The 24,745-nt window shown below is 38.8% G+C and overlaps 1 protein-coding gene across 5 annotated transcripts in view; it reads right to left on the bottom strand.

The window, feature by feature from the left end:
- ZNF81 (zinc finger protein 81) overlaps positions 1-24,635 on the bottom strand; it is a 93,181-nt gene extending 68,546 nt beyond the window's left edge. Inside the window, exons 1-3 of one of the 5 annotated variants that reach the window (XM_040469017.1) lie at positions 24,499-24,635; positions 22,724-22,751; positions 18,175-18,413 (exon numbers count right to left, since the gene is read on the bottom strand). In XM_040469017.1, the coding sequence (XP_040324951.1) occupies positions 18,175-18,246 (72 nt within the window). In that variant the 5' untranslated portion in view covers positions 18,247-18,413; positions 22,724-22,751; positions 24,499-24,635. The other 4 variants (XM_040469020.1, XM_040469018.1, XM_040469019.1 and 1 more) reach the window with 4 other exon arrangements.
- Between the last annotated feature and the right edge of the window lie 110 nt (positions 24,636-24,745).

Here is a 24,745-nt window from a genome sequence, read left to right as displayed (position 1 = left end):
CAAAAGGAGGCTACTCTTGGTTTGCTAGGAGGAGCTTCCTAGAGGGATAAATGGCTTGGTGGGGTTTTTTTTAATTTTTTAATGTTTATTTATTTCTGAGAGAGACAGAGACAGAATGTGAGTAGGTTAGGGGCAGAGATAGAGGGAGACACAGAATCCGAAGCAAGCTCCAGGCTCTGAGCTGTCAGCACAGAGCCCAACGCAGGGCTTGAACCCACGAGGTATGAGATCATGACCTGAGCTGAAGTCGGATGCTCAACTGACTGAGCCACCCAGGTGCCCCAATGCCTTGGTATTTATGTGCACACTGAGGGAAGTTGTTCCTATAACAGGAATCATCCATAGAAAAGGTGGTTAAGAAGGGCACCTGAGTGGCTCAGTCGGTTAAGCATCTGACTTCAGCTCAGGTCATGATCTCCCAGTTCCTGGGTTCGAGTCCCGTGTTGGGCTCTGTGCTGGCAGCTCAGAGCCTGGAGCCTGCTTTGGATTCTGTGTCTCCCTCTCTCTCTCTGCTCTTCCCCTGTTTGTGTTCTCTCTCTCTCTCTCTCTCTCTCTCTCAAAAATAAATAAAACATCAAAAAAAATTAAAAGAAAGAGAAAAGGTGGTTAAGACATTTGTCCTTGATTTCAGCTGAGGTGATCAATCATACTACCTTGGCCTTGGAGGGTGTTCTGGTCAGCCTCAGCTTACTGTCCAGGGTTGTCACAGATGACGAAATTGCCAAGGCAGAATCTGTGCAATTGCTAATACATGCTGTGGCACCTGGATTAGTGTCTCAGGCCAAGCAGAAAGGTTAATACAGAAACTTAAGGAGAAAAGCACCTGGCTTTGAAAGGTAAACCTTAAGGACTTATGGGGTACGTTCAGCTGATGGAGTCTAGAACCCTGGAGGTCATGGTTGAGCAAAATACTGTACAACGGTCTCATTCTGCCACTTCGGGTCCTGTTGATAATAACTTCAACTAAGTGCTGCATGAGACAACAGATTCGGCCCTAGCCTCCCTCAGTCAGATTAATCAGAGTGGCCAATGGAATAGTGTACTCATGAGAAAATCTGCAGAAGGCAAGACAATATAGAAATGAGGGGTGGACACTGGTAGGAGACAATTCTCCATGGGACTCTCACACTTCTACATGTCTTGTGGGCACAAGCACAGACTGCCCTTTTGATCTGGACTATCACTTCAAGGATGTTCTCATTGCAAACAGCCTTGGAACATGTGTGTGCCCCGCTCCAGGGCAAAGGATAGGTTTGCTTACTACTCATTATAAAAGACGCAGGTGGGGACGCGTAAGTGGCTCAGTGGGTTAAGTGCCCAACTTTGGCTCAGGTCATGATCCCGCAGTTTGAGGGTTCGAGCCCCGCATCGGGCTCGCTGCTTTTAGCGCAGAACCCGCTTTGGATCCTCTGTCCCCCTCTCTCAGCTTCTCCTCTGCTTGCGCATGCATGCACGCTCCCTTGCTCTCTCAAAAATAAACATTAAAAAAAAAAAGATTCCGGTAATCTAAGTAACCCACTGTGTGTGCAAGTGTCATGTGGTCCTCTTCATGTCACCCTGTAGGAACTGGGACTTAGGGAACTGGCACAAATGCCAAGGGTATTAAGTCCTCTTTCTCTGACCCTGAAGTCTCACGTTTTCTGCCAGCATCCAGGCCACTGTGGCAGGCTTGTTAGCTTGCAAGTAGATAAAATCTCAGACCCTTCCCATTCTTGACAGAGACACAGGAACAAAATGCAATGGCACGGATGGAGCTAGGGAGTAGCATGCTAAGCGAAATAAGTCAGAGAAAGACAAATACCATATTATTTCTCTCCTATGTGGAATTTAAGAAACAAGACAAATGAAAAAAGGGGGAGAGAGAGACAGAGAGAGACAGAGAAATCAAGAAACAGACTCTTAACTATAGAAAACAAACTTCTGGTTACCAGAAGGGAAGTGGGGGGGCGGGGAATGGGTGAAATAAGGGATGGGGATTCAGGAGTGCACTCGTCCTGAGGAGCACCGAGTGATGAATGGAAGTGTTCGAATCACTATGTTGCACAGCTGAACCTAATATAACACTGTATGTTAACGAACTGGAATGAAAATAAAAACTGAAAAAAAAAATGCAATGTGTGCACTTCATGTGGATTCTGATTTGAAGTAACCAACTTTGAAAAGACACTTGCTTCAGCTGCATTAAAAACTGGTGTAATATTGGGGCATCTGGGTGGCTCAGTCAGTTAAGCATCTGACTTGGGCTCAGGTCATGATCTCACAGTTCGTGAGTTCCAGCCCCACGTTGGGCTCTGTGCTGACAGCTCAGAGCCTGGAGCCTGCCTTGGATTCCGTGTCCCCCTCTCTCTCTGCCCCTCCCCTGCTCATGCTCGGGCTTTGTCTCTCTCTCTCAAAAAAAATAAACATTAAAATTTTTTTTTAAATTGGTGTAATATATTGGCAGACCTCAATAAAAAAAAAGTGAAAAAACAAACAAACAAGAAATAATATAGAAATGATGTCTAGAACAATTCCTGCCCGGAGAACAGGGGACAGAGAAAGAATTATGACTAATAACAAAGTGAGGTGGAAATGAAGACTTTAAAATCTGCTAGAGAAAAAAAAACAACAAAAACAGGGAAGACAGGAAATTCAATATACATATAATTTGTGTCCCTAGACTGACCCAAACAAATTGAACAGACAAGCTCTCAAATAAAATTCAAGGAAAGCTTACAACAAATAAAAGAACTCTTGAAATAGCAGTATACAAATCTTGTCATTACTCATACTGGGCAGTTAGTAGATACTGTTTCAATAATTGGAATATTAATTATATTTTTATAATAGTAACCACTGAAAGAACCAAAAAAGAATTCAACCCTCCCAAATTACTAGAAGGAACTCAAAACAAAGCAAAACAGACCACGTAGTGAAAGATATTTTAAAAAGCAGCATTAAAATTAGAAGACGTCAGGGGCACCTGGGTGGGCTCAGTCAGTAAAGCATCTGACTCTTGATTTCGGCTCAGGTCATGCTCTTACAGTTTGCAGGTGCAAGCCCTGCATTGGGCTCTACGCTCATAATGTGGAGCCTGCTTGGGATTCTCTCTCTCCCTCTCTCTCTCTCTCTCAAAAATAAATAAACATTTTTTTAAATTAGAAGACATATAAAACACACTGTTCATATGTTGTATAGCAAAAATGCTCTACAAAAACGACTCAGAGTGATAATGATAAAAAGGATGAGCAAATGCCAGCAGAAAGGAAGCAAGGTCTCCATTTTAATATCAATCACAAGAGAATTCTGGGACAACAAAATTAAATAAGACAGAGGAAGACACTTTCTAAATAAAAGACTCAATCCAAAATAAAGAATTCTGGACATCATCAATGTATAAAGACGCATCCACAAAAAGGAAGCAAGGTCTCCATTTTAATATCAGTCAGAGGAGAATTCTGGAAAAGTATGAAACAAGACACAGGAAGGCAATATATAAAGATAAAGGACTCTATTCAAAATGAAGAATTCTGGATGTCATTAATCAAACCCCATTGTGTCAGTGACAATCCCTACTGTGAGTCTGGGGAAGGAACCAAAGTGTGAAATGCTCAACTTTGATACTTTTTAAAATCAAGAATGGATGTTGAATTTTATCAAATCACTTTTCTCCAATGGTATGTTAATATGGTGAATTACCTAGAGATTTCATAATATTGAACCATGTGCTCAGAAAGAAAGCATTTTTAAGGAACTGCTAGATTCCGTTTGATAATATTTCATTTATAATTGCCCCGTCACTATGCACAAGCGAGACTGATCTGTAGCGGGTGTTCCCTTGGTCAGGCTTCTGTACCAAAACATTAAACAGAAAGTATAATAGACCCTAGGGAAAGCAGGATTCTCGCAGGGATATAGAGTATGTAGGGAGAATGGAGGCTTGCAGCCCAAGAAACAAAGAGTTGAGGGCTGGGAGGTTGGGTTAACTGAGACTCCTAGGATGGGCAGAGAGGAACGGTACAATGGGGGAGGGCTATAGGGGGAGTGACACCCCCAACCCCAGTTTGAGGAACCAAGTCCCTGGCCAAAAACCCAACCAGCAGGAGAGGACATTAAACATATATAGAACAGAAGGTCTTGTCTGTGAGCTTACAGGAATTACTTATCTGGTGAAACACCTTGGCTGAAAGTGGATCAGGAGTCGAGGGGAGAATTTTTGACATGACAAATGTGACTGCACGTTATATGCTTTGGGAAGGTACCAGCACAGAAGAGGAAAGGTGATGATACAGGAAAGAGAGGAGATACCTATATGGGGGGTGGGAAGGGGTTCAGTGGAGAGCTCATTTCTTTTTAACAGAAAGGAAAGTTCATGGGCACAGGGAGGGCAGAGGTAAAGGCATTCAACCCTATCATTTCCCCTCTACCTGCAAGTTTTGCTTTCCTACATAAACTTAAAAATGTGCCACTTGAAGCTCACCTGTTATGGACTGGATGCTTGTGTCCCCCTAAAATTCCTATGTTGAAGCCCTGATCCCAATGACTTGGTATGCAGAGATATGGCCTTTGGAAGGTAATGAACACATGACCTTATGAGGATGGAGCCCTAATGATGGGATTAGACTGGGGCCTTTAATATGACTGCCCTTATAGGAAGAAACACCAGAGAACCTGTTGGCTCTCTGCAATTCCCGTCCGCGTGCACACAAAGAAGAGATCACGTGAAGAAAGTGAGATGATGGTTACCTACATGCCAGGTCCTCACTAGAACCCAACCCTGCTGGCATCAGAATCTCCGACTTCCAGTCCTCAGAATTGTAAGGGTAAAAATATTGTTGCTTAAGCCACCCGGTCTAAGGTATTTTATTATGACAGCTCGAGCTAAGACACCCTCTATGTCTTTTGTAAAATTGTTTTCTATTTAAAACATATTCATGTAGAAGCTCCTGGGTGGCTCAGTCAGTTAAATATCTGATTTCGGCTCAGATCATGATCCCATGGTTCACGGGTTTAAGCCCCACGTCAGCCTCTGTGCTGACAGCTCAGAGCCTGGAGCCTGCTTCGGATTCTGTGTCTCCCTCTCTCTCTGCCTCTCCCCTGCTCGCACTCTGTCTTCCTCAGTCTCTCAAAAAATAAATAAATGTTAAAAAAATTTAAAAACATATTCATGTAAAATATTTTTTTTTAATTTTTTTTTAACGTTTATTTATTTTTTTGGGACAGAGAGAGACAGAGCATGAACGGGGGAGGGGCAGAGAGAGAGGGAGACACAGAATCAGAAACAGGCTCCAGGCTCTGAGCCATCAGCCCAGAGCCCGACGCGGGGCTCGAACTCACGGACCGCGAGATCGTGACCTGGCTGAAGTCGGACGCTTAACCAACTGCGTCACCTAGGCGCCCCCATGTAAAATATTTTAATGTTTGCAGATATTATTTATTTTTGCTAGCTTTTTGCTTTTTATTTTTAATTCTCTGTGGTTGTAGAATATCACCACCTACGTTATAGCAAAGCTTTAGATTATTTTGCTTTGTGTGACCAAGGGTAGGTTAAAATGGCTAAGGGTAGAATTAACTACTTCTGCTAGTTTCTTTTTTTTTTTAACGTTTATTTATTTTTGAGAAGAGAGAGACAGAGCATGAGCGGGAGAGGAGAGAGAAAGAGGGAGACACAGAATCTGAAACAGGCTCCAGGCTCTGAGCTGTCAGCACAGAGCCCAATGTGGGGCTCGAACTCACAGACCGCGAGATCATGACCTGAGCTGAAGTCAGACGCCCAACCGACTGAGCCACCCAGGTGCCCCAACTACTTCTGCCAGTTTCAATTTTACATACTTTAAGGATACATATCATCAGCTTTAAGGGTGTTGATCATTTTTATATTTCTTAGCATTTAATAGTTTGAACCATTTACCTTCATCCCTTGTGATATATTTCACCTTCCATTCCCTCTGGTCTGATATTAAAAATGCAGCTCCAGGTTTCTACTGGTTCTTATTTGCCAAGTCTATCATTTTCTATTCCTTTATTTTCACATTTCCTCCATCTTTTCATTTTAAGTGTAACTAGAGTTTATAAAATAATGCTTGACCTTGGACGGTTTTTGCTTTTCTTTCCCATCCAGTCTGAGAATCTCTTTCTTTTAAGGAATGACTTTAATGCATTCATAATATGTGATTACTATAACACTAGGACTGATTTCTGCTATTTATATAGTTCTTTTCGTTTCTTTTAATCTCCTTGACAAATCAACTTTTGGGTGTTTCCCTATTTAATGCTCATTTGAAAATTACCCATTCTATTTTTATTTTTCTGCTCACTTATTCCAGCATAAGACCATAGTTATATGTATGTTTCTCTAACAAGCTCTAGCAATATCTATATCTTTATCATAATAAGAATAACAGAGGGGCACCTAGGTGGCTCAGTCAGTTGAGCATCTGACTTTGGCTCAGGTTAGGATCTCACAGTTCATGAGTTCGAGCCCCACATCAGGGCCCAATTCAGATCCACTGTCCTCCTCTCTCTCTGCACCTCCCTGACTTACACTTTCTCTCTCTCAAAAATAAACAAACATTAAAACAAAAAAAACAAAAGAATAAGAGAACCACAGTATTTTTTGTTTTTCCTTATACCCACTCTCCAACTACCTCTCGTGTATAGAATTATAATTTCAGGTCCAATTTGTGATGATATACACTCATATATTTGCATTGTTATTTTTCCTTTAGATAATAGAAACAAAAACTGATGTCAAGAATATATTTGAAGAAAATATTAACACACTAATGGGAAATGCAAAGATTACTTGAAAAAATATAGATGACATACCTTATTCTTTAGCAGGAAATCTGAATCGTCATAAAGGGACAAATGATTCTACCTTAAAATATAAATGTAATGCAAGCTCACTGACAACAGCAAGGAGATTTGTTTTTAAATTTGGCAAGCTGATTATAAATTGTGTACAGAAATTAAAACAATCAGGAGTACAGTATATTTCTGATAAAGAAGGGTAATCAGAGACTTCGTCCTACAATCTATTAGAATAAATTATAAATATAGGGGAATTAGAATCACAAAGATTATGACTATTATTAGATCAATGGAACAGAATAAGGTCCATAAATACACCCAGAGTTACATATTAGAATATATACATATACTAATGTAGTATTGTATGTTAGTGGGGAAAATATAGGTCATTCAATAAATGGTGTTGGGACAGATCAATAGGCATCTTGAAGAAAATGAAAATGGATCTCTACCTTGGGGTGCCTGGGTGGCTCAGTTAAGCGTCTGACTTTAGTTCAGGTCATGATCTCATGGTTCGTGGGTCTGAGCCCCACACCGGGCTCTGTGCCTGGAGCCTGCTTCAGATTCTGTGTCTCCCTCTCTCTCTGCCCCTCCCCTGCTCACAGTCTGTCTCTCTCTGTCTCTCAATAATAAATAAATGTTTTAAAAAAATGGATTCCTACCTAAGGTTTTAAAACAACCACCGAAAATCTAGATAGTCAGAGAAGTAGAGGTTAAAGGCAAAAACATTAAAGTACTGAAAAAAAAACTGCTCAAGCATAGCTGAGCATTGGGGAAAGCCTTCCTAGTTATGATACAAAACTTGGAGGACATAAAAGATTCATAAACACAATTACGTAAAATACCTGGAGAAAACACCAAAATTTTCATTTAAGAGACAAATGAGGACAAATATTTGGGTCTCCTATAAAAGACAAAGAGCTACTCTCCTTAAGATACAAATAGCAACAACCTAGGGGTGCCTGGGTAGCTCAGTTGGTTAAGTGTCCAACTTTTTATTTTGGCACAGGTCATGATCTCATGGTTGTGAGATCGAGCCTGCATCAGGCTCTATGCTGACAGAAAGGAGCCTGCTTGGGATTCTCTCTCCCTCTCTCCCTGCCCATTCCCTGCTCACATTCTTTCTCTCTCTCTCTGTCTGTCTCTCTCTCTCAAAATAAATAAACATTTAAAAAATGGCAACAACCTAATAGAAAAATGGGCAAAGAAAATTTAAAAACAGCACAGGAAAAATAATATAAATGGCTCTTTTAACACAGTCAAATATATTTAACTTTGGCCATACTGAGAGTAATGCAAATTAGCTCCATAATGCAAATTAGATCCATACGGAGACACCATGTTTTCATCTATCTAATGTGCCCAAAAGAAAAAACAAATATGACAAGACACTGTACTCCACCAGGTATGGTAAAAACAGGCACTCTTCTGTAACTGATAGAAACCACAAGGAAGGCCAAAATGCCAGGGTGCCTGGGTGGCTTGGTCAGCTGAGTGTCCGACTCTTGACTTCAGCTCAGGTCATGATCCGAGTGTCATGGGATCAAGCCCCAATCTGAGCTCTGTGCTGAGTGTGGAACCTAAGATTCTCTCTCTCTCTCTCTCTCTTTCTCTCTCCCTCTGCCCCTCTCACTCACTCGTGCATGCTCTCTCTCTCCAAAAATAAAAAAATGAAAGTGCATTATTAATTTCTTCTGAGAATTCCATTTGCAGATATTTCTCTTTAAACACACTCCCTTTTGTGTCAAGTGAAATATGTATAAGGATTTTCATTGCAGCACTGTTTGTAATAGCAAAAGATTGGACATATCTTAAATGTCCATAAAGAGGAGACTGGTTATATTTTGATATATCCACATATTAGAGTAAGATTTCAATTCAGTCTTTAAAAAGAATATGTAACTCATTACATCTACTAACACCGAATGATCACCAAGATTTATTAAGTAGGAAAAGCAAATATTGAAAACTCAAAAATGGATATAGAGGTGTGAGTGTGTGAGTGTGTGTGTGCGTGTGTGTGCATCTGCCTTTGCAAAGGGTATATGGGAGACTGGGGTCAAAATTAGAGGGTACAGTCATACACTGTTGGTGGGAATGCAAACTGGTACAGCCACTGTGGAAAACAGTGTAAATGTCCCTCATAGAACTACCCTATGATCCAGTAATTGCACTACTGGATATTTCCCCCCAAAATACAAAAACACTAATTCAAAGGGATACAGGCACCCCTCTGTTTATAGCAGCATTATCTACAATAGCCAAATTATGGAAGCATCCCAAGTGTCCACCCATAGATGAATGGATAAAAAAGATGTGGTATACACACACACACACACACACACACACACACACACACACACTGGAATATTACTCAGCCATAAAAAAGAATGAAATCTTGCCATTTGCAACAACATGGATGGATCTAGAAAGTATAATGCTAAGTGAAAAAACCCAGTCAGAAAAAGGCAAATACCATATGATTTCACTTATATGTGGAATTTAAGAAACAAAACAAATGTGCACAGGAAAAAAGAAGAGAGAGAGAGACAAATCAAGAAAGAGACTCTCAACTATAGAGAACAAACCGATGGTTACCAGAGGGGAGGTGGGTGAGGGGTTGGGTTAAATAGGTGAAGAGGTTTAAAGAGTACACTTATCCTGATGGTCCTGATCCTGAGTAATGTACAGAATTGCTGAATCATATATTGTACAGCTGAAACTAATATGTATATTAACGATACTGGAATTAAAGTTAAAAACTTAAAAAAAATTTCTTTTCAAAAGATTTTATTATGAAATATAATATTCATGTAAAAATATACGAAACATAAATATTTGGCTTACTGATTATTCAAGGCAAATACTGACTAATTCTCACCCTAGTGTGGAAACAGAACAGTGCTAGTTCCTTGCCCAGAAGCGTTCCTCATGCCTCTTTCTTCTCCCCGACCCCTAACTCCCGCCAATCAAGAAAACCACTGTCCTACCTCTGATGGTAACCACTTCCTTGATTTACTTTCTAGTTTGACAACCTCACCATACACCCCTGTACAATACAGATTTTTTTGGCCTGCCTTAAACTTTATGCAAATTGAAATAACACAAATTTGTTTGTGTCTGGCTTCTTTTACTCAATATTATGTTTATTTAACCAGTCTACTGTTAATAGACATTTAAGCTATTTCTAGGTTCTGGCTGTTGCAAGTAATGCTACAGGAAGCATTTATACACGAGTCCTGGTACATCAGCCAAGGGTTTCTGTTGCACATTTTCCTGGGAGAATTGTTTCCTCATATGGTCTACACACGCTTGGAGGAAGAAGTCTAAAATGTCTTCCAAAGAGACTGTGCCAATTTATAGCCCCACCAGCAGCACAGAACTGCAGATATAAGCTAATGTATCAACAGCTGTATGCACTGACACGAGCATATGAGCCACTGATATGGCTCTTTATCCACTCAACACTTGTCATTGTCAGTCTTCTTAATCTTAGCCATTCTGGTGATAGTGTAGTGGTATTACATTGTGGTTGAAATTGTGCATTTCCCTAATGACTAATGAGATTGAGCCCCTTCTCAGGTGTTTATTAGCTATTTGTGCATTTTCTTTGGTTACGTGTCTGTTCAAATAAAGTCTCTGAACTACTGGGTAGTCTGCTTTTTCTTACTGTTTTGTTGTTCTTTATATATTCTTATACAAGTCTTTATATATTCTTATATAAGTCCTGTCTTGTCTATTTCTTCTCCTACCCTGAGGCTTGTGATCCTCTTAATGGAAGTGATTACTGTAAAAGTCAGGGTAGTAGTTATCTTTGGGAGTAGGGAGATCCTGGAATGCTGAGTAAGGATACTTTCTAGACCTATCGTGAAAAATCACTGAGCTATACATGTGTGTTTTGTACACTTTTCTGTATGTATGTAAGATGTATTTTACAATAAAAAATTTTACATATAGGCTTAAGCTATGACCCATTAACTCCACCCCTATATATATAGTTAAGAGACAGGGGTACACATGTACATGAGGAGACATGATAAAAAGTGTTCATGGCAGCATTGTTTGTAATTCATACTGTATTTCACCAAAAGACTTAAAATTAATAAAACTGATAAGTTTAGTAGGCCACCATTCATGAAATAAAAAGGATAAAGAATGTGTTCACAGCTGCTTTTATTTACATAAAAAACCCTAATCATTCAGAGAAAAGTAACTAAATTGGTTAGAATATATTAGAGAGAACCAAGCTGAGAGGAGAAAGATGGTAAGAGAATTTAGACTGTACACTTTTACATTTTTAAATTTTATACAGTTTTATACTTTTTTAACTTTTGAGCCATGTGTCCATATCATTATTCAAAAAATTAAACTAAAAAACTATTACTAATATCCTTACACTGATAAGACACTACACCCATAAAGCCTTTATAAAATTCTGAAAACAGGGGGCACCTGGGTGGCTCAGTTGGTTGAGCATCAACTCTTAATTTCAGCTCAGGTCATGATCCCAGGGTCATGGGATTGAGCCCTGTGTTGGGCTCCATGCTGAGCGTGGAATCTGCTTAAGATGCGTTCTCTCTCTCTCTCTCTCTCTCTCTCTCTCTCTCTCTCTCTTTCTCGCCCTCTGCCCCTCTCCCCTGCTCTCTTTCTCTCTCTCTTAAATTAAAAATATACTGAAAATAAAAAGAGCTATTTGAAATAAAAATATAAGTATTAATGAGCAACACAAAAGAAGACCTGGGAGATAATTTTTTTTTAAAAAAACAACTAGAAAAGAGAACAAAAGAAAAAGAAATGAAAATCAGAACAAAGAATTTTTTAAAATGGAGAACCAACAACCAAACAACCGTTTTTCTGTAAAGCTGAGAAAAATGTGTGCGTGAATAGAAAAGGACTAGACTGGAAACTAGGCTTTTAAAACTCTGCACAATTGTGGCACCTGGGTAGCTCAGTCAGTTAAGCATCCGACTTCGGCTCAGGTCATGATCTTGTGGTTTGTGGGTCAGAGCCCTGCTTTGAGCTCTGTGCTAACACCTCGGAGCCTGGAGCCTGCTTCAGATTCTGTGTCTCCCTCTCTCTATACCTCCCCACCCCCACTCATGCTCCCTGTCTCTCAAAAATGAATAAACATTTAAAAAAATTTAACAATAAAATTCTGCACAAAAATGATTTCCAACCTAGAATTCTATAATCAGCCAAAAAGATATATTTTAGTGTCAAGGTCAAGTAAGTATATTTCCATGGCATGTATTACTTTTTTATTTCTATAAATGTACTTCTACAATTATAGATAGTAAATAATATATTCTTGCATGAAATTGTCAAACATACAAAGTTTCATAAAATCTACCTGTCATGCATCCATTCTCAGGGATAGACTGAAGAATGTACTCCCACAAAATGAGGGGGTAAATCAAGAAAGAGGAAGACACAGGACCCAGGAAACAGGAAAGAAGGCAGAGGATTCCCGGGAAAGGGGATAGGACACAAGACAGAGGTAAGAAAGATTGTTTAGGGGATGGCAAATGTATTACCAAGGTAATAGCTGCGGGTGAAGCTGAGAGCTACCTGACCAGTCTTGAGCAAGTCAACCAGCTCCAGGAGGTTGTTATGAAGATGCGTTAGTATATGTTGTGTGCATATAACACTGCTGGCACATGGTAAACATGACATGAGTGTTTATAATTATTGTCATTATGATTATTACCTAATATGTCTGAATATGCAGAGAGGAGACTTAAACAACTGTGAAGAATCTGGACTTGAATCATTGATATGTATCTAGTAAAGCAAAGAAATGACTAAACCAGAAAATTATTAATTCCAGGGAAAAGAAAGAGTTGTGCGGAAACAGTAATCACAGCATAGACACTATGTGATCCAACTCTAAATAGTCACAGTAATAAACACTTATGATGAATCTGATCAAAACAGTATTTATAGGCAAACGTTTATGCCGGTGGGGGTGTATGGAAAAGCTAAATCTCCACCTTTCATAATGGAAAGTCAACAGATAATTTAAGCCAAAATTTAAAAAAAAAATTGAATCCATTGAAAAGATTAAGAATGTCTGCCTCCAGCAAGCTGGAATCTGGCAGAAACAAAGCAGGGAAGAACCATTCTAAAAGTCAATTTAGACCTGAGTGGCTCAGTCGGTTAAGGAACCGACTGGCTCAGGTTATGTTCTTGCAGTTTGTGAATTTGAGCCTGCATTGGGCTCTGTGCTGACAGCTCAGAGCCTGGAGCCTGCTTCGGATTTTGTGTCTCCCTCTCTCTCTGTCCCTCCCCCACTCATGCTCTGTCTGTCTCTCTTTCTCTAAAATAAACAAACATTTGGGGCGCCCGGTTGGCTCAGTGGGTTAAGCTTCTGACTTTGGCTCAGGTCATGATCTCACGGGGTTCATGAGTTTGAGCTCCACCTCGGGTTCTCTGCTGCCAGCGCAGAGCCTGCTTCAGATTCTGTCTCCCTCTCTCTCTGCTCCTCCCCTACTCATGCTCATGCTCTCGCTCTCTCTTTCCCTCTCTCAAAAATAAACAAACATTTAAAAAAATTAAAAAAAAAAGCTTGATCCTGAAAGGAACAGTATTCTGGAGCCAACTGGCTGGCAGTAAAGAGGGAATCACAGTATAAAAAAAAAACCATCAAACTCCAGAGAAACTTAAACTACAAAATCCAGGTCATTATAGTAACTGTACTGGGTTATAATGGAAAAAAAAAAAAGTTAAAAACGTGTAAGTAGGGGTGCCTGGGTGGCTCAGTCAGTTAAGCATTCGACTTCAGCTCAGGTCATGATCTCATGGTTCATGAGTTAAAGCCCCACATAGGGCCCTGTGCTGACAGCTCAGAGCCTGGAGCCTGCTTCACATTCTGTGTCCCCCTCTCTCTCTGCCTGTCCCCCACTCACACTCTCTTTCTCTCTCTCTCCCTCTCCCTCTCTCTCTCTCAAAAATAAACATTAAAAAAATAAGAGAAAAAATAAACATTAAAAATGAAATAAAATAAAATACGATTTACAGAACTGTTTGACACCCTTTACCACTTGTAAATAAAACAAAAAACTAATTTCAAATTACAAAGTGGCAAAAAATATTCACAAAAATATACAAGAACCATAAAGGGTCATGAAACTTAATATTAAAAAAAAAACTTTAAAAAAACCATAAGCTATGAAACTAGAAATCAAGTAGAAACACTCTGGAAAGAACACAAACACATGGAGGCTAAACAACATGCTACTAAGCCACAAATAGTTCAACCAAGAAATCAAAGAGGAAATCAAAAAATACATACAGACAGATGAAAATGAAAACACAATGGTCCAAAATCTTTGGGACTCAGCAAAAGCACCTCTAAGAGGGAAGTTTATAGAGATACAAGCCTACCTCAAGAAGCAAGAAAAGTTTCAAGTAAACAACCTAACCTTACATCTAAAGGAGCTAGAGAAAGAAGAACAAACAAAGCCCAAAGCTAGGGAAGGAAGGAAATAATAAATATTGGACTTTAAATAAATGTTTAAACCCCAAAAAAAAAAAAAAAAAAAAAAAAACCCAATAGAAAAGATCAATGAAACCAAGAGCTGGTTCTTTGAAAAGATCAACAAAATTTATAAACCTTGAATCAGACTCATCAAGAAAAAAGAATATTCAAACAAATAAAACCAGAAAAGAAAAAGAAGAAATAACAAGCGACATCACAGAAATGCAAAGGATCGTAAGAGAATATTATCAAAAATTACATTCCAACAAATTGGACAAGCAAGAAGAACTAGATACATTCCTAGAAACATATGATCTCCCAAAATTGGACCCAAAAGAAACAGAAAATTTGAACAGACTAATTATCAGCAATTAAACTGAATCAGTAATCAAAAAACACCCAACAAACAAAAGTCCAGGACCAGATGGCTTCACAGGTGAAATGTTTAAAAAAGAGTTACTACCTATTCTCAAACTATTCCAAAAAATAGAAGGGGGAAGAAAACTTCCAAGTTCATCCTACAAGGCCAGCATTTCCCTGATACCAAAACCAGACAAGGGCACTACAAAAAAAGAAAAATACAGGCCAATATTTCTGATGAACATAGATGCAAAAATCCTCAACAAAATATTAGCAAATGGAATCCAACAATATATTAAAATCCTAAGCCATAATCAAGTGAAATTTATTCCATATATCACATTAACAAGAGAAAAGATAAAAACTATATGATCATTTCAATAAATGCAGAAAAAGCATTTGACAAAATACAGTATTCATTCATAATAAAAACTCTCAATAAAGTGGGTTTAGAGGAAACATGCTCCAACATCATAAAGGCCATACATGAAAAACCCACAGCTAACATCATAGTTAATGGTAAGAAACTGAAAGCTTTTCCTCTAAGATCAGGAACAAGACAAGGATGTCCACTCTCACCACTTTTATTCAACATAGTACTGAAAGTCCTAACCACAGCAATAAGACAAGAAAAAAGACATAAAAGGCAGCCAAATGAGTAAAGAAGAAGTAAAATATCACTATTTGCAGATGACATGATACTCTATATAGAAAACTCTATAAAGACTTCACCAAAAAACCAGTAGAACTGAAAAATAAATTCAGTAAAGCTACAGAATACAAAATCCATATATAGAAATCTGTTGCATCTCTATATACTAATAATGAAGTAGCCAAAAAAGAAATTGAGAAAACAATCCCATTTACAATTGTACCAAAAAAGAATAAAATACCTAGGAAAAAATTTTACCAAGGAGGTAAATGATCTGTACTCTGCAAACTATAAAACATTGATGATAAAAAAAAAAAAAAAGAAAGAAAAGAAAATAACACCACCAGGGGCGCCAGGTAGCTCAGAAGGTTAAGCATCTGACTCTTATTTTGGCTCAGGTCATGACCTCACAGTTTCATGAGTTCAAGCCCCACATCGAGTTCTGTGCTGGCAGCATGGAGCCTGCTTGGGATTCTCTCTCATCCTCTCTCTCTGCCCCTTCCCCATTCGTGTTGTCTCTGTCTCTCTCAAATAAATAAGTAAACTTAAAAAAATTGAAAAAAGAAAATGACACAAACAAAAGGAAAGATACACTAAGATCATGGTTTGGAAGAATTAATATTTTTAAAATGTCCATATTACCCAAAGTGAGCTATAGATTCAATGCAATCCCTTCAAAATAGCAACAATTTCCACAGAACTAGAATAAATATTCCTAAAATTTGTACGGAACCACAAGACACCAAATAGCCAAAGCAGCCATAAGAAAGAAGAACTAAGCTGGAGGTTTCACAATCCTGGATTTCAAGATCTACTACAAAGCTGTAATAATCAAAATATCATAGTACTGACAGAAAACCTGACACACAGATCAATGGAACAGGAAAGAGAGCCCAAAAAATAAACCCACATGTATACGGTCAATTGGTCTATAACAAAGGGAGGTAAGAATATAGAATAGGGGGGCGCCTGGGTGGCGCAGTCGGTTAAGCGTCCGACTTCAGCCAGGTCACGATCTCGCGGTCCGGGAGTTCGAGCCCCGCGTCGGGCTCTGGGCTGATGGCTCAGAGCCTGGAGCCTGTTTCCGATTCTGTGTTTCCCTCTCTCTCTGCCCCTCCCCCGTTCATGCTCTGTCTCTCTCTCTATCCCAAAAATAAATAAACGTTAAAAAAAAAATTTTTTTAAAAAAAGAATATAGAATAGGGAAAAGACTGTCTTTTTCAGTAAATGGTACTGGGAAAACTGGACAGCTACATGCAAAAGAACGAAAATGGGCCACTTTCTTACAATATATGCAAAATAAACTCAAAATGGATTGAAAACCTAAATGTAAGACCTGAAACCATAAAACTTCTAAAAGAAAACACAGGCACTAATCCATATTTATGGATATTTCTCCTGAGGCAAAAGAAACAAAAGCAAAAATAAACTACTGGGACTATACCAAAATAAAAAGGTTTTGCACAGCAAAGGAAACCATCAACAAAACAAGAAGGCAACCTAGCGAATAGGAGAGGATACTTAAAAATACATATCCAATAAGGGGTTAATATCCAAAATATATAAAGGACTTATACAATTCAACACCAAAAAGGTCCAAGTAATCTGATTCAAATCTAGGCAGAGGACCTACATAGACATCTTCCCAAAAAAGACATCCAGATGGCCAACAGGCACATGAAAAGATGCTGAACATCACTAATCATCAGGAAAGTGCAAATCAAAACCACAATGAGATGTAACTTGACACCAGTCAGAATGGCTAGAATCAAATAAGTGTCGGTGATGATGTGGAGAAAAGGGAACCTTCGTGCGCTGTTAGTGGGAATGTAAATGGGTACTACCACTTTGGAAGACAGTAATTTAATTACTCAAAAAATTAAAAATAGAATTACCATATGATCCACTGATTCCACTACTGTGTATTTACCCAAAGATAATGAAAATACTTATTCAAAAAGATATATGCACCCCTATGTTTATTGCATTATTTACAATAGTCAAGATAAGGAAGCAACCCAAGTGTCTGTCAATAGATGAATGGATAAAGAAGATGTGGTACACACACACACACACACACACACACACACCATAAACAATAGAATATTACTCAGCCATAAAAACGAATGAAATCTTGATGCACCTAGCTGGCTCAGTCAGTGGCGTGTGTGACTCTCGATCTTGGGGCTGTGGGTTTGAGCCCCACACTGGGTGTAGAGATTACTTAAAAATAAAATCTTTTAAAAAAAATGAAATCTCACCATTTATGACAACACGAATGGACCTAGAGGCTATTATGCTAAGTGAAATAAGTCAGACAGAGAAAGTCAAATACCATAGGATTTCACTTATCTGTGGAATCTTAAGAACAAAACAAAACGAACAACCCAAAAACCAAAACAAACAGATTCTTAAAGACAGAGAACAAACTGGTGGTTGCCAGAGGAGAGGTCAATGGGGGAATGAGCAAAATAGATAAGGGGGAGTAAGAGGTACAAACCTCTAGATATAAAATAAATAAGTCACAGGGATGAAAAGTACAGCATAGGGAATAGAGTCAGTAATACTGTAATAACATTGTATGGTGACAGATGGTGAGTACACTTATTGTGGTATCTAGTAATGTATAAAACTTTCCAATCAATATGTTGTACATCTGAAACTAATAGAATATCCTATGTTAATTATAGCTCAATTTAAAAAAGTCCATAAGCTAAGATAAATAAAACAGCAATAGACAAGAGAAGGAAATTCACACAAGGGAAAGGAATGACCAATAAAAATTCCCTCATTATGCTGCTTGATTAAAATACAAGTTGTACAAATTAAAATAATCAGATACTATCTTTCATTCTGGATGAATTCCTGCCCCTGGGCACCCTTTCCTCCTCACCTCACACGGGTTGTCACATCTCCCCACAGCCAGAGCCAGGGATGGCCCGGGAGAGCTCTGGTTGGCTGGCATGTTCCCGCTGGGCCTCAGCCCTCCAGCTCTCTTCCTGATGCTCCTCCCAAGAGCCGGAAGCCAGGTGGGGTCCGTGGACTCAAACAGAGCTGCTGGGGCCGGAAGGAAGTTTCTGCAGCCTCCGCTATGGGGTCTGGCCCACGGGCTCAACAGAGACTCCAAGAAACCTGGAAAGACAGAGTCCACATAGTCAGTCATTCAGCAGTCACCCCACGAACACTTCCTGGAGGCACCCAAGTACAGTTCCTGGCAATGGATACTGCGGGGTAGACAAAGTCCAGTCAATATCGATTCTGGTTATTCATCAAAATGGAATATGAGCAAGACCATGAGATTTAGATTAAAATTAATAAAGGCTTACATTCTAGCTCTGCCAACTTTTAGCTACGAGAGTATAAAAATGTTTCTTCATTTTCTCTCTCTCAAAAATATTTTTAAAAAATTAAAAGGGGCACCTGGGTAGCTCAGTCGGTCTTCGGCTCCGGTCATGATCATGCAGTTTGTGGGTTTGAGCCCCACATCGGGCTAGCCTACTGCTGTCAGCGGGGAGCCCGCTTCAGATCCTCTGTCCCCCACTCTCTGCCCCTCCTCCACTTGCACTCTCTCAAAAATAAACATGTCAAAAAATGTTTCTTCATTTTCTTTTCAAAATGAGTCAAAACTACCTCATGAGGCTGTGAAAATTAAATGCAGTGCTGTTCATAAGACACTTAGCACCAGGCTGGCCCAAGTAAAACATTTAATTCATATTAGCAAGCATTGTGATTACACGGAATCATGGAATATGCAAAAGCAGGTACCTCCCTGAATTTGCACAACAATCCTGTCCCCTACATGTTGCCATAATCATTATTATTTCATTTTATGCACACAGAAACAGGGATTTAGTGATGTTAAGTCAAACCCAGTCTACCTGGCTTCAAAGCTCACATTCTCAACACTGCAACACAGTACCTTTTGTGTGGTCGGCTTAAAATAAACATGGTTCTGTTTAACAGATGTTGAAAACATGACTGCGGTTTGGAATAAAAAAAGAGGAAAGTTTCTTAAAACAGAAGAGATATGCCATAAGGAAAATATTAATAGCCTGGGACTGTAATGTTTTAATTACTTCAAAATATTCAGAGGTAAAACTGTTTCTCCTTTTACGGGGTCTAGGGAGGAGAGGATGTCTCTGTGTCTATGTTGAGGAACAATTTTATTCTGATCAACTAATGGAAGCACTATAGATTTAGTCATTCTTGGTAGGAAAGGGAAAGTATCCTTTATAAAATGAAGAGGAAGAGAAGTAAGAAAGACAACAACAATAAGAAATGGGATAAAAAGGCAACAAGAAAGTAAATAAGGAGTAAAATAAAAGGCATGATCAAGTTGAATTTTAAATACATAAACATGTTATACCAAAGAAAGAGGGACTATGCTTTCTTTTCTTATGCGCATTAACTTTTATAAAATTCCACCAAATAGTTTGGCCAGGAAGGAAATCTGGTAGATGTTTTTATACTGGGAATTGACAGGCTACATTGTCTGATCATAGTATAAGATGTTCAATATAGGGGCACCTGGGTGGCTCAGTTGATGAAGTGTCCAACTTCAGCTCAGGTCATGATCTCACTGTTCATGAGTTCAAGCCCCACACTGGGCTCTGTGCTGACAGCTCAGAGCCTGGAGCCTGCTTCGGATTCTGTGTCTCCCTCTCTCTCTGCCCCTCCCATGTTCACGCTCTCTCTCTCTCTCTCTCTCTCTCTCTCAAAACTAAATAAACATTAAAAAAATTTTTCTAAGATGTTCAATATCATTAGTCATTACGGAAATGCAAAGCAAAACCAAAATATTCTATTCATTAGGAGACTGCTTCACATCCATCAGGATGGCTAAAATAAGGGGGGGGGGAAGACAGTAGTAACAGGCATTGGTGAGATGCAAATCAATTGGATCATATATTGTCAGTGGAATTGTAAAATGGGATAGCCGCCCTGAAGAACAGTTTGGCAGTTCCTCAAAATGTTACTCATAGAGTCACCATATGATCCAGCAATGCCACTCCTAGGTACCTAGCCAAGAGAAATGGAAGCACACGTCTGCTCCAAAACTTATATACACAACTATTCACAGCAGTATTATTCACAGTAGCCAAAGTCTGGAAACCACATAAATGTCCATCATCTGAAAATGGATAACCAAAGTTTAGTATAGCCATACAATGGAATATCATGTGGCAATAAAAAAGAAGTATTAATACATGCTACAACATGAATAAACCATGAAATCACTATCTTACTTGAAAGAAGCCAGTCACACAAGACCACAGATTTTATGATTCCACTTATGTAAAATATTCAGAATAAGCAAATACATAGACACAGAAACTTGATTAGTAGTTGCCTAGGCTGGGAGTGTGGGGTGGCGTGAATGGTGAATATCTGCTAATGTGTACCAGGTTTCTTTCTGGGGTATTGAAAATGCTCTAAAATTAGACTGTGATAATGATTTCACAACTCTGTGAATGTACTAAAAACCACTGAACTGTATACTTTAAATGGATGAATTTTATGTTACTGGAATATATCTAAATCTATTTTGTATATCTAAATAAAGCTGATTTATTTTTTAATTTGTACTTTTTTAAATAAATCTGTTTTAAAAGAAAAGGAAGGCATTCCTAAATAATCCAGGGTAAGTGGGAAGTCAATACAGAAGCCACACAATTTTTACCAGAAGTCATGGGACACACTAAAGTCATATAGAATGAAATTTACACCTTTAAATGGTTGATTTTAATTAAAAATAAATATAACAACAAAAGAACTATGTGTTCAGCCTAAAACATTAGAATTAGAAAAAACTAAACTAGGCAAAGCCCCCTCCACCAAAAAAATAAAGTAGTTGCTAATAAAAATAAAATCTTAAATAATTCAAATAAATATAATAGGGGGTTTAAAGAAAACAAAGAGCTAGTCCTTTGAAATGACCAATGTCAGAGATAACCCCATGGCAAACCAGATAAAGGAGGATAGCTTAAAACATATAATAGGTATAGATATAGATATATAGACATAGATGTAGATATACATGTAGATATAGATATAGATATCCTTCCCAGATAAGGCAGTGTTTCAAACTACTTATTGTGGGATATTATGCATAACTGTATAGCAACATAGTTTCATATTGATGTGAAACAGGTGCTTCCCTAGCAAGGTGTAAATTAACAAAGTTAATACAGGGAAAAAACAAAAGAGAACAATAAATGTATAAGAGACCAGGAAAAAAAAGACATCACACAAAAATACAAATAGTAAGACTCTGAGATGTAGAAAGGAAAGGCAGATAGCCCATGGATCTCAGGGTCTGAGGAACAACACAGTGGTGAGTTCCCTAGGTTTCCTTTTCCTCCCATATATCACAAACAGGGCACTGGAGAAGCTTATAACTCAGAACTGTCAACAGGTACAGAGACAAAAACTCTGAGAAAAGCCTACTTCCTTAATCAAAGGACCAAGAAAAGGGTGGACTAACTAAACATATCCATCCCATTCCAGCCAAATACTAACAGAATACACTTTCTCTTCAAGCACCCATGCAATATTCTCCAATACCTACCACACCCAGGGTCATTAAACAAACCTCAGTAAATTGAAATCATATAGTGTATGTTCTCTAATATCATCAAACTGGAAATCAATACAGAAATATAACAGGAAAGCGTCTAAACACTTGGAAATCAAACAATAATTTCTTTTTTTTTTTTAATTTTTTTTAACATTTATTTATTTTTGAGACAGAGACAGACAGAGCATGAATGGGGGAGGGTCAGAGAGAGAGGGAGACACAGAATCTGAAACAGGCTCCAGGCTCTGAGCTGTCAGCACAGAGCCCGACGCGGGGCTCAAACCCACGGACAGTGAGATCGTGACCTGAGCCGAAGTCGGATGCTTAACCAACTGAGCCACCCAGGCACCCCAATAATTTCTATAGAATCCATGGATCAATGGAAATTAAAAAGTAATGAATTGAAACTAAAAACACAACATATCATAATTTTTTGGATGCAGATAAAGCAGTGTTGAGAGGGAAATTTATAGTACTAAATGTTTATATTAGAAAAGAATTAAGATGGGGCGTGTGGGTGGCTCAGTTGGTTGGGTGTCCGACTTCGGCTCAGGTCATGATCTCATGGTTCCTGGGTTCAAGCCCCGCGTCAGGCTCTGTGCTGACAGCTCAGAGCCTGGAGCCTGTTTCAGATTCTGTGTCTCCCTCTCGCTCTGTCCCTCCCATGCTCGTGTTCCGTCTCTCTTTCTCTCAAAAATGAATAAATGTTTTAAAAAATTTTTTAAAGAAAAGAATTAAGGTCTTAAATCAATAATTTAAGCTCCTATCTCAAGAAACTAGAAAACGAACAAAGAAAACTCAAAGCAAGCCAAAGGAAGGAAGTAATAAATAAAAGAGCATAAATCAATAAATTTAAAACACTTACCAAATTGTTGAATCACTCTATAGTACACCTGAAATAAACAAAAATAGTTGAGGAAAAAAATATATATGTAAACACAGGAAGAAAGAAAGAAAGAAAGAAAGAAAGAAAGAAAGAAAGAAAGAAAGAAAGAAATTGAAAACAGAAAAACAATAGAGAACAATCAATGAAACCAAAAGCTGGTTCTTTGAAAAGATTGATAAAATTGGTAATCCTCTAGTAAGACTGAAAAATATAAAAAGAAGATACAAATTACCAATATCAGAACTGAAACAGAAGACATAACTACAGACGCTAAACTTTCCATTAAACGGAAAGTGAGGGAATACCATAAACAACTTAAATCCACATATATCCAACAACTTGGATGAAATAGTCCAATTCTCCACAAAACACAAACTCCCACAACTCACCCACTATTAAATAGATACTCTGAAAAAAATAATCTCAATAGTCCTATAACTACTATAGAAGTTGGAGCCATAATCGGGGCGCCTGGGTGGCGCAGTCGGTTAAGCGTCCGACTTCAGCCAGGTCACGATCTCGCGGTCCGTGAGTTCGAGCCCCGCGTCGGGCTCTGGGCTGATGGCTCAGAGCCTGGAGCCTGTTTCCGATTCTGTGTCTCCCTCTCTCTCTGCCCCTCCCCCGTTCATGCTCTGTCTCTCTCTGTCCCAAAAATAAATAAACGTTGAAAAAAAAATTTTTAAAAAAAAATAAAAAAAAAAAGAAGTTGGAGCCATAATCAAACAGCTTCCAAAAGGAAATGTTCAAGCCCAGATGGTTTCACTGGAGAATGCTACCAAACACTTAAAGGAAAATTAGCATAACTCTACACAATCTCTTCCAGAAAATACAAAACAAAAGAATACTTCCCAACGCATTCTATGAGTTGTATATTACCCTAATCTAAAACCAGACAAAGACATAACAAAAAAAACCCACAAAACTATAGACCAGTATCTGTCATAAACTGAGTCTCAAAAATTCCTCAGGAAAAAAGCATTAGCTAATCAATTCCTGCAACATATAAAAAGAACTATACACCAAAACCAAGTGAGAATTATTCCTGGAATGTAAGGCTGGTTCAACATTCCAAAATAAAGAATAAAGAACCTAAAAATAGCCCCACACAAGTATGGCCAATTTATTTTTGACAAAGGCGCAAAACAAGTCAAGGAAGGAAGGCTAGTTTTCAACAAATGGTGCTTGAGTAATTGGACATCCAAACAGATGAGCTTCAATCTAAGTCTCACACTTTATACATTATTAACTCAAAAGGCATCATGGACAGCAGGAAAGAGAAATGCACCAATCACCATCACACTGGAGAGTTTCCCTCTCCTCTGTCAGTAACAGGAGAAAAAGACAACAAAGAGTGCAAATTTTGTATGACACAGTTGACAACTAAACAACTAAATATTATTTCTGATTAAAATACGGAACATTTATAAAAATTAACTATGACCTAGACCATGAGTGTCTTCCTATTTCAAGGAGGGAGCTTCACGTAGCCACTTTTCTTACCACAGAAGACTAAGGTTAGAAATCTATTAAAAAGATAAACTTTTGGAAACTAAAAACGCACTTCTAAGTAACTGGGGCAGAAGAAAAATCAACTCTTAGGGAACACTCAGAACATAATGCACCAAACCTTGTGGGTCTTGGAGTGAAGTTCAGGATCTTAACGTTGACAGAAGAGGAAAATAATGATCGAATCATCCAACTACGGTTAGACAACCGATTCTACCACTGACCACACAGAACTCCCCAACACTCACCCTCCCTGGGGACCCATCACCTCCACATCCCTCCGACACAGTGCAAAGAGATCCTCCCGACAACTATTGAACCACTGCTGAGAACCGTAGCTGCTTCCGGTCACCAACCCTAGCACCGCCCCTTCTCAGGGTTTGGGGCGAGGAACGAAGGGGGCGTGGTTCTGCACACGCGCAAAACCACATTCGAAGCCACTGTCAGTCCAAAGTCAACGTGGGGACGTTACGGAGTCGGTGCTTTGGCGCATTC

Source organism: Herpailurus yagouaroundi, unplaced genomic scaffold (genome assembly GCF_014898765.1).
Source record: "Herpailurus yagouaroundi ecotype Mexico unplaced genomic scaffold, PumYag 67793, whole genome shotgun sequence".
Lineage (NCBI taxonomy): Eukaryota > Metazoa > Chordata > Mammalia > Carnivora > Felidae > Herpailurus > Herpailurus yagouaroundi.
Note: the sequence above shows the minus strand (reverse complement) of the source record. Positions and strands in the feature narration are given on the sequence as shown.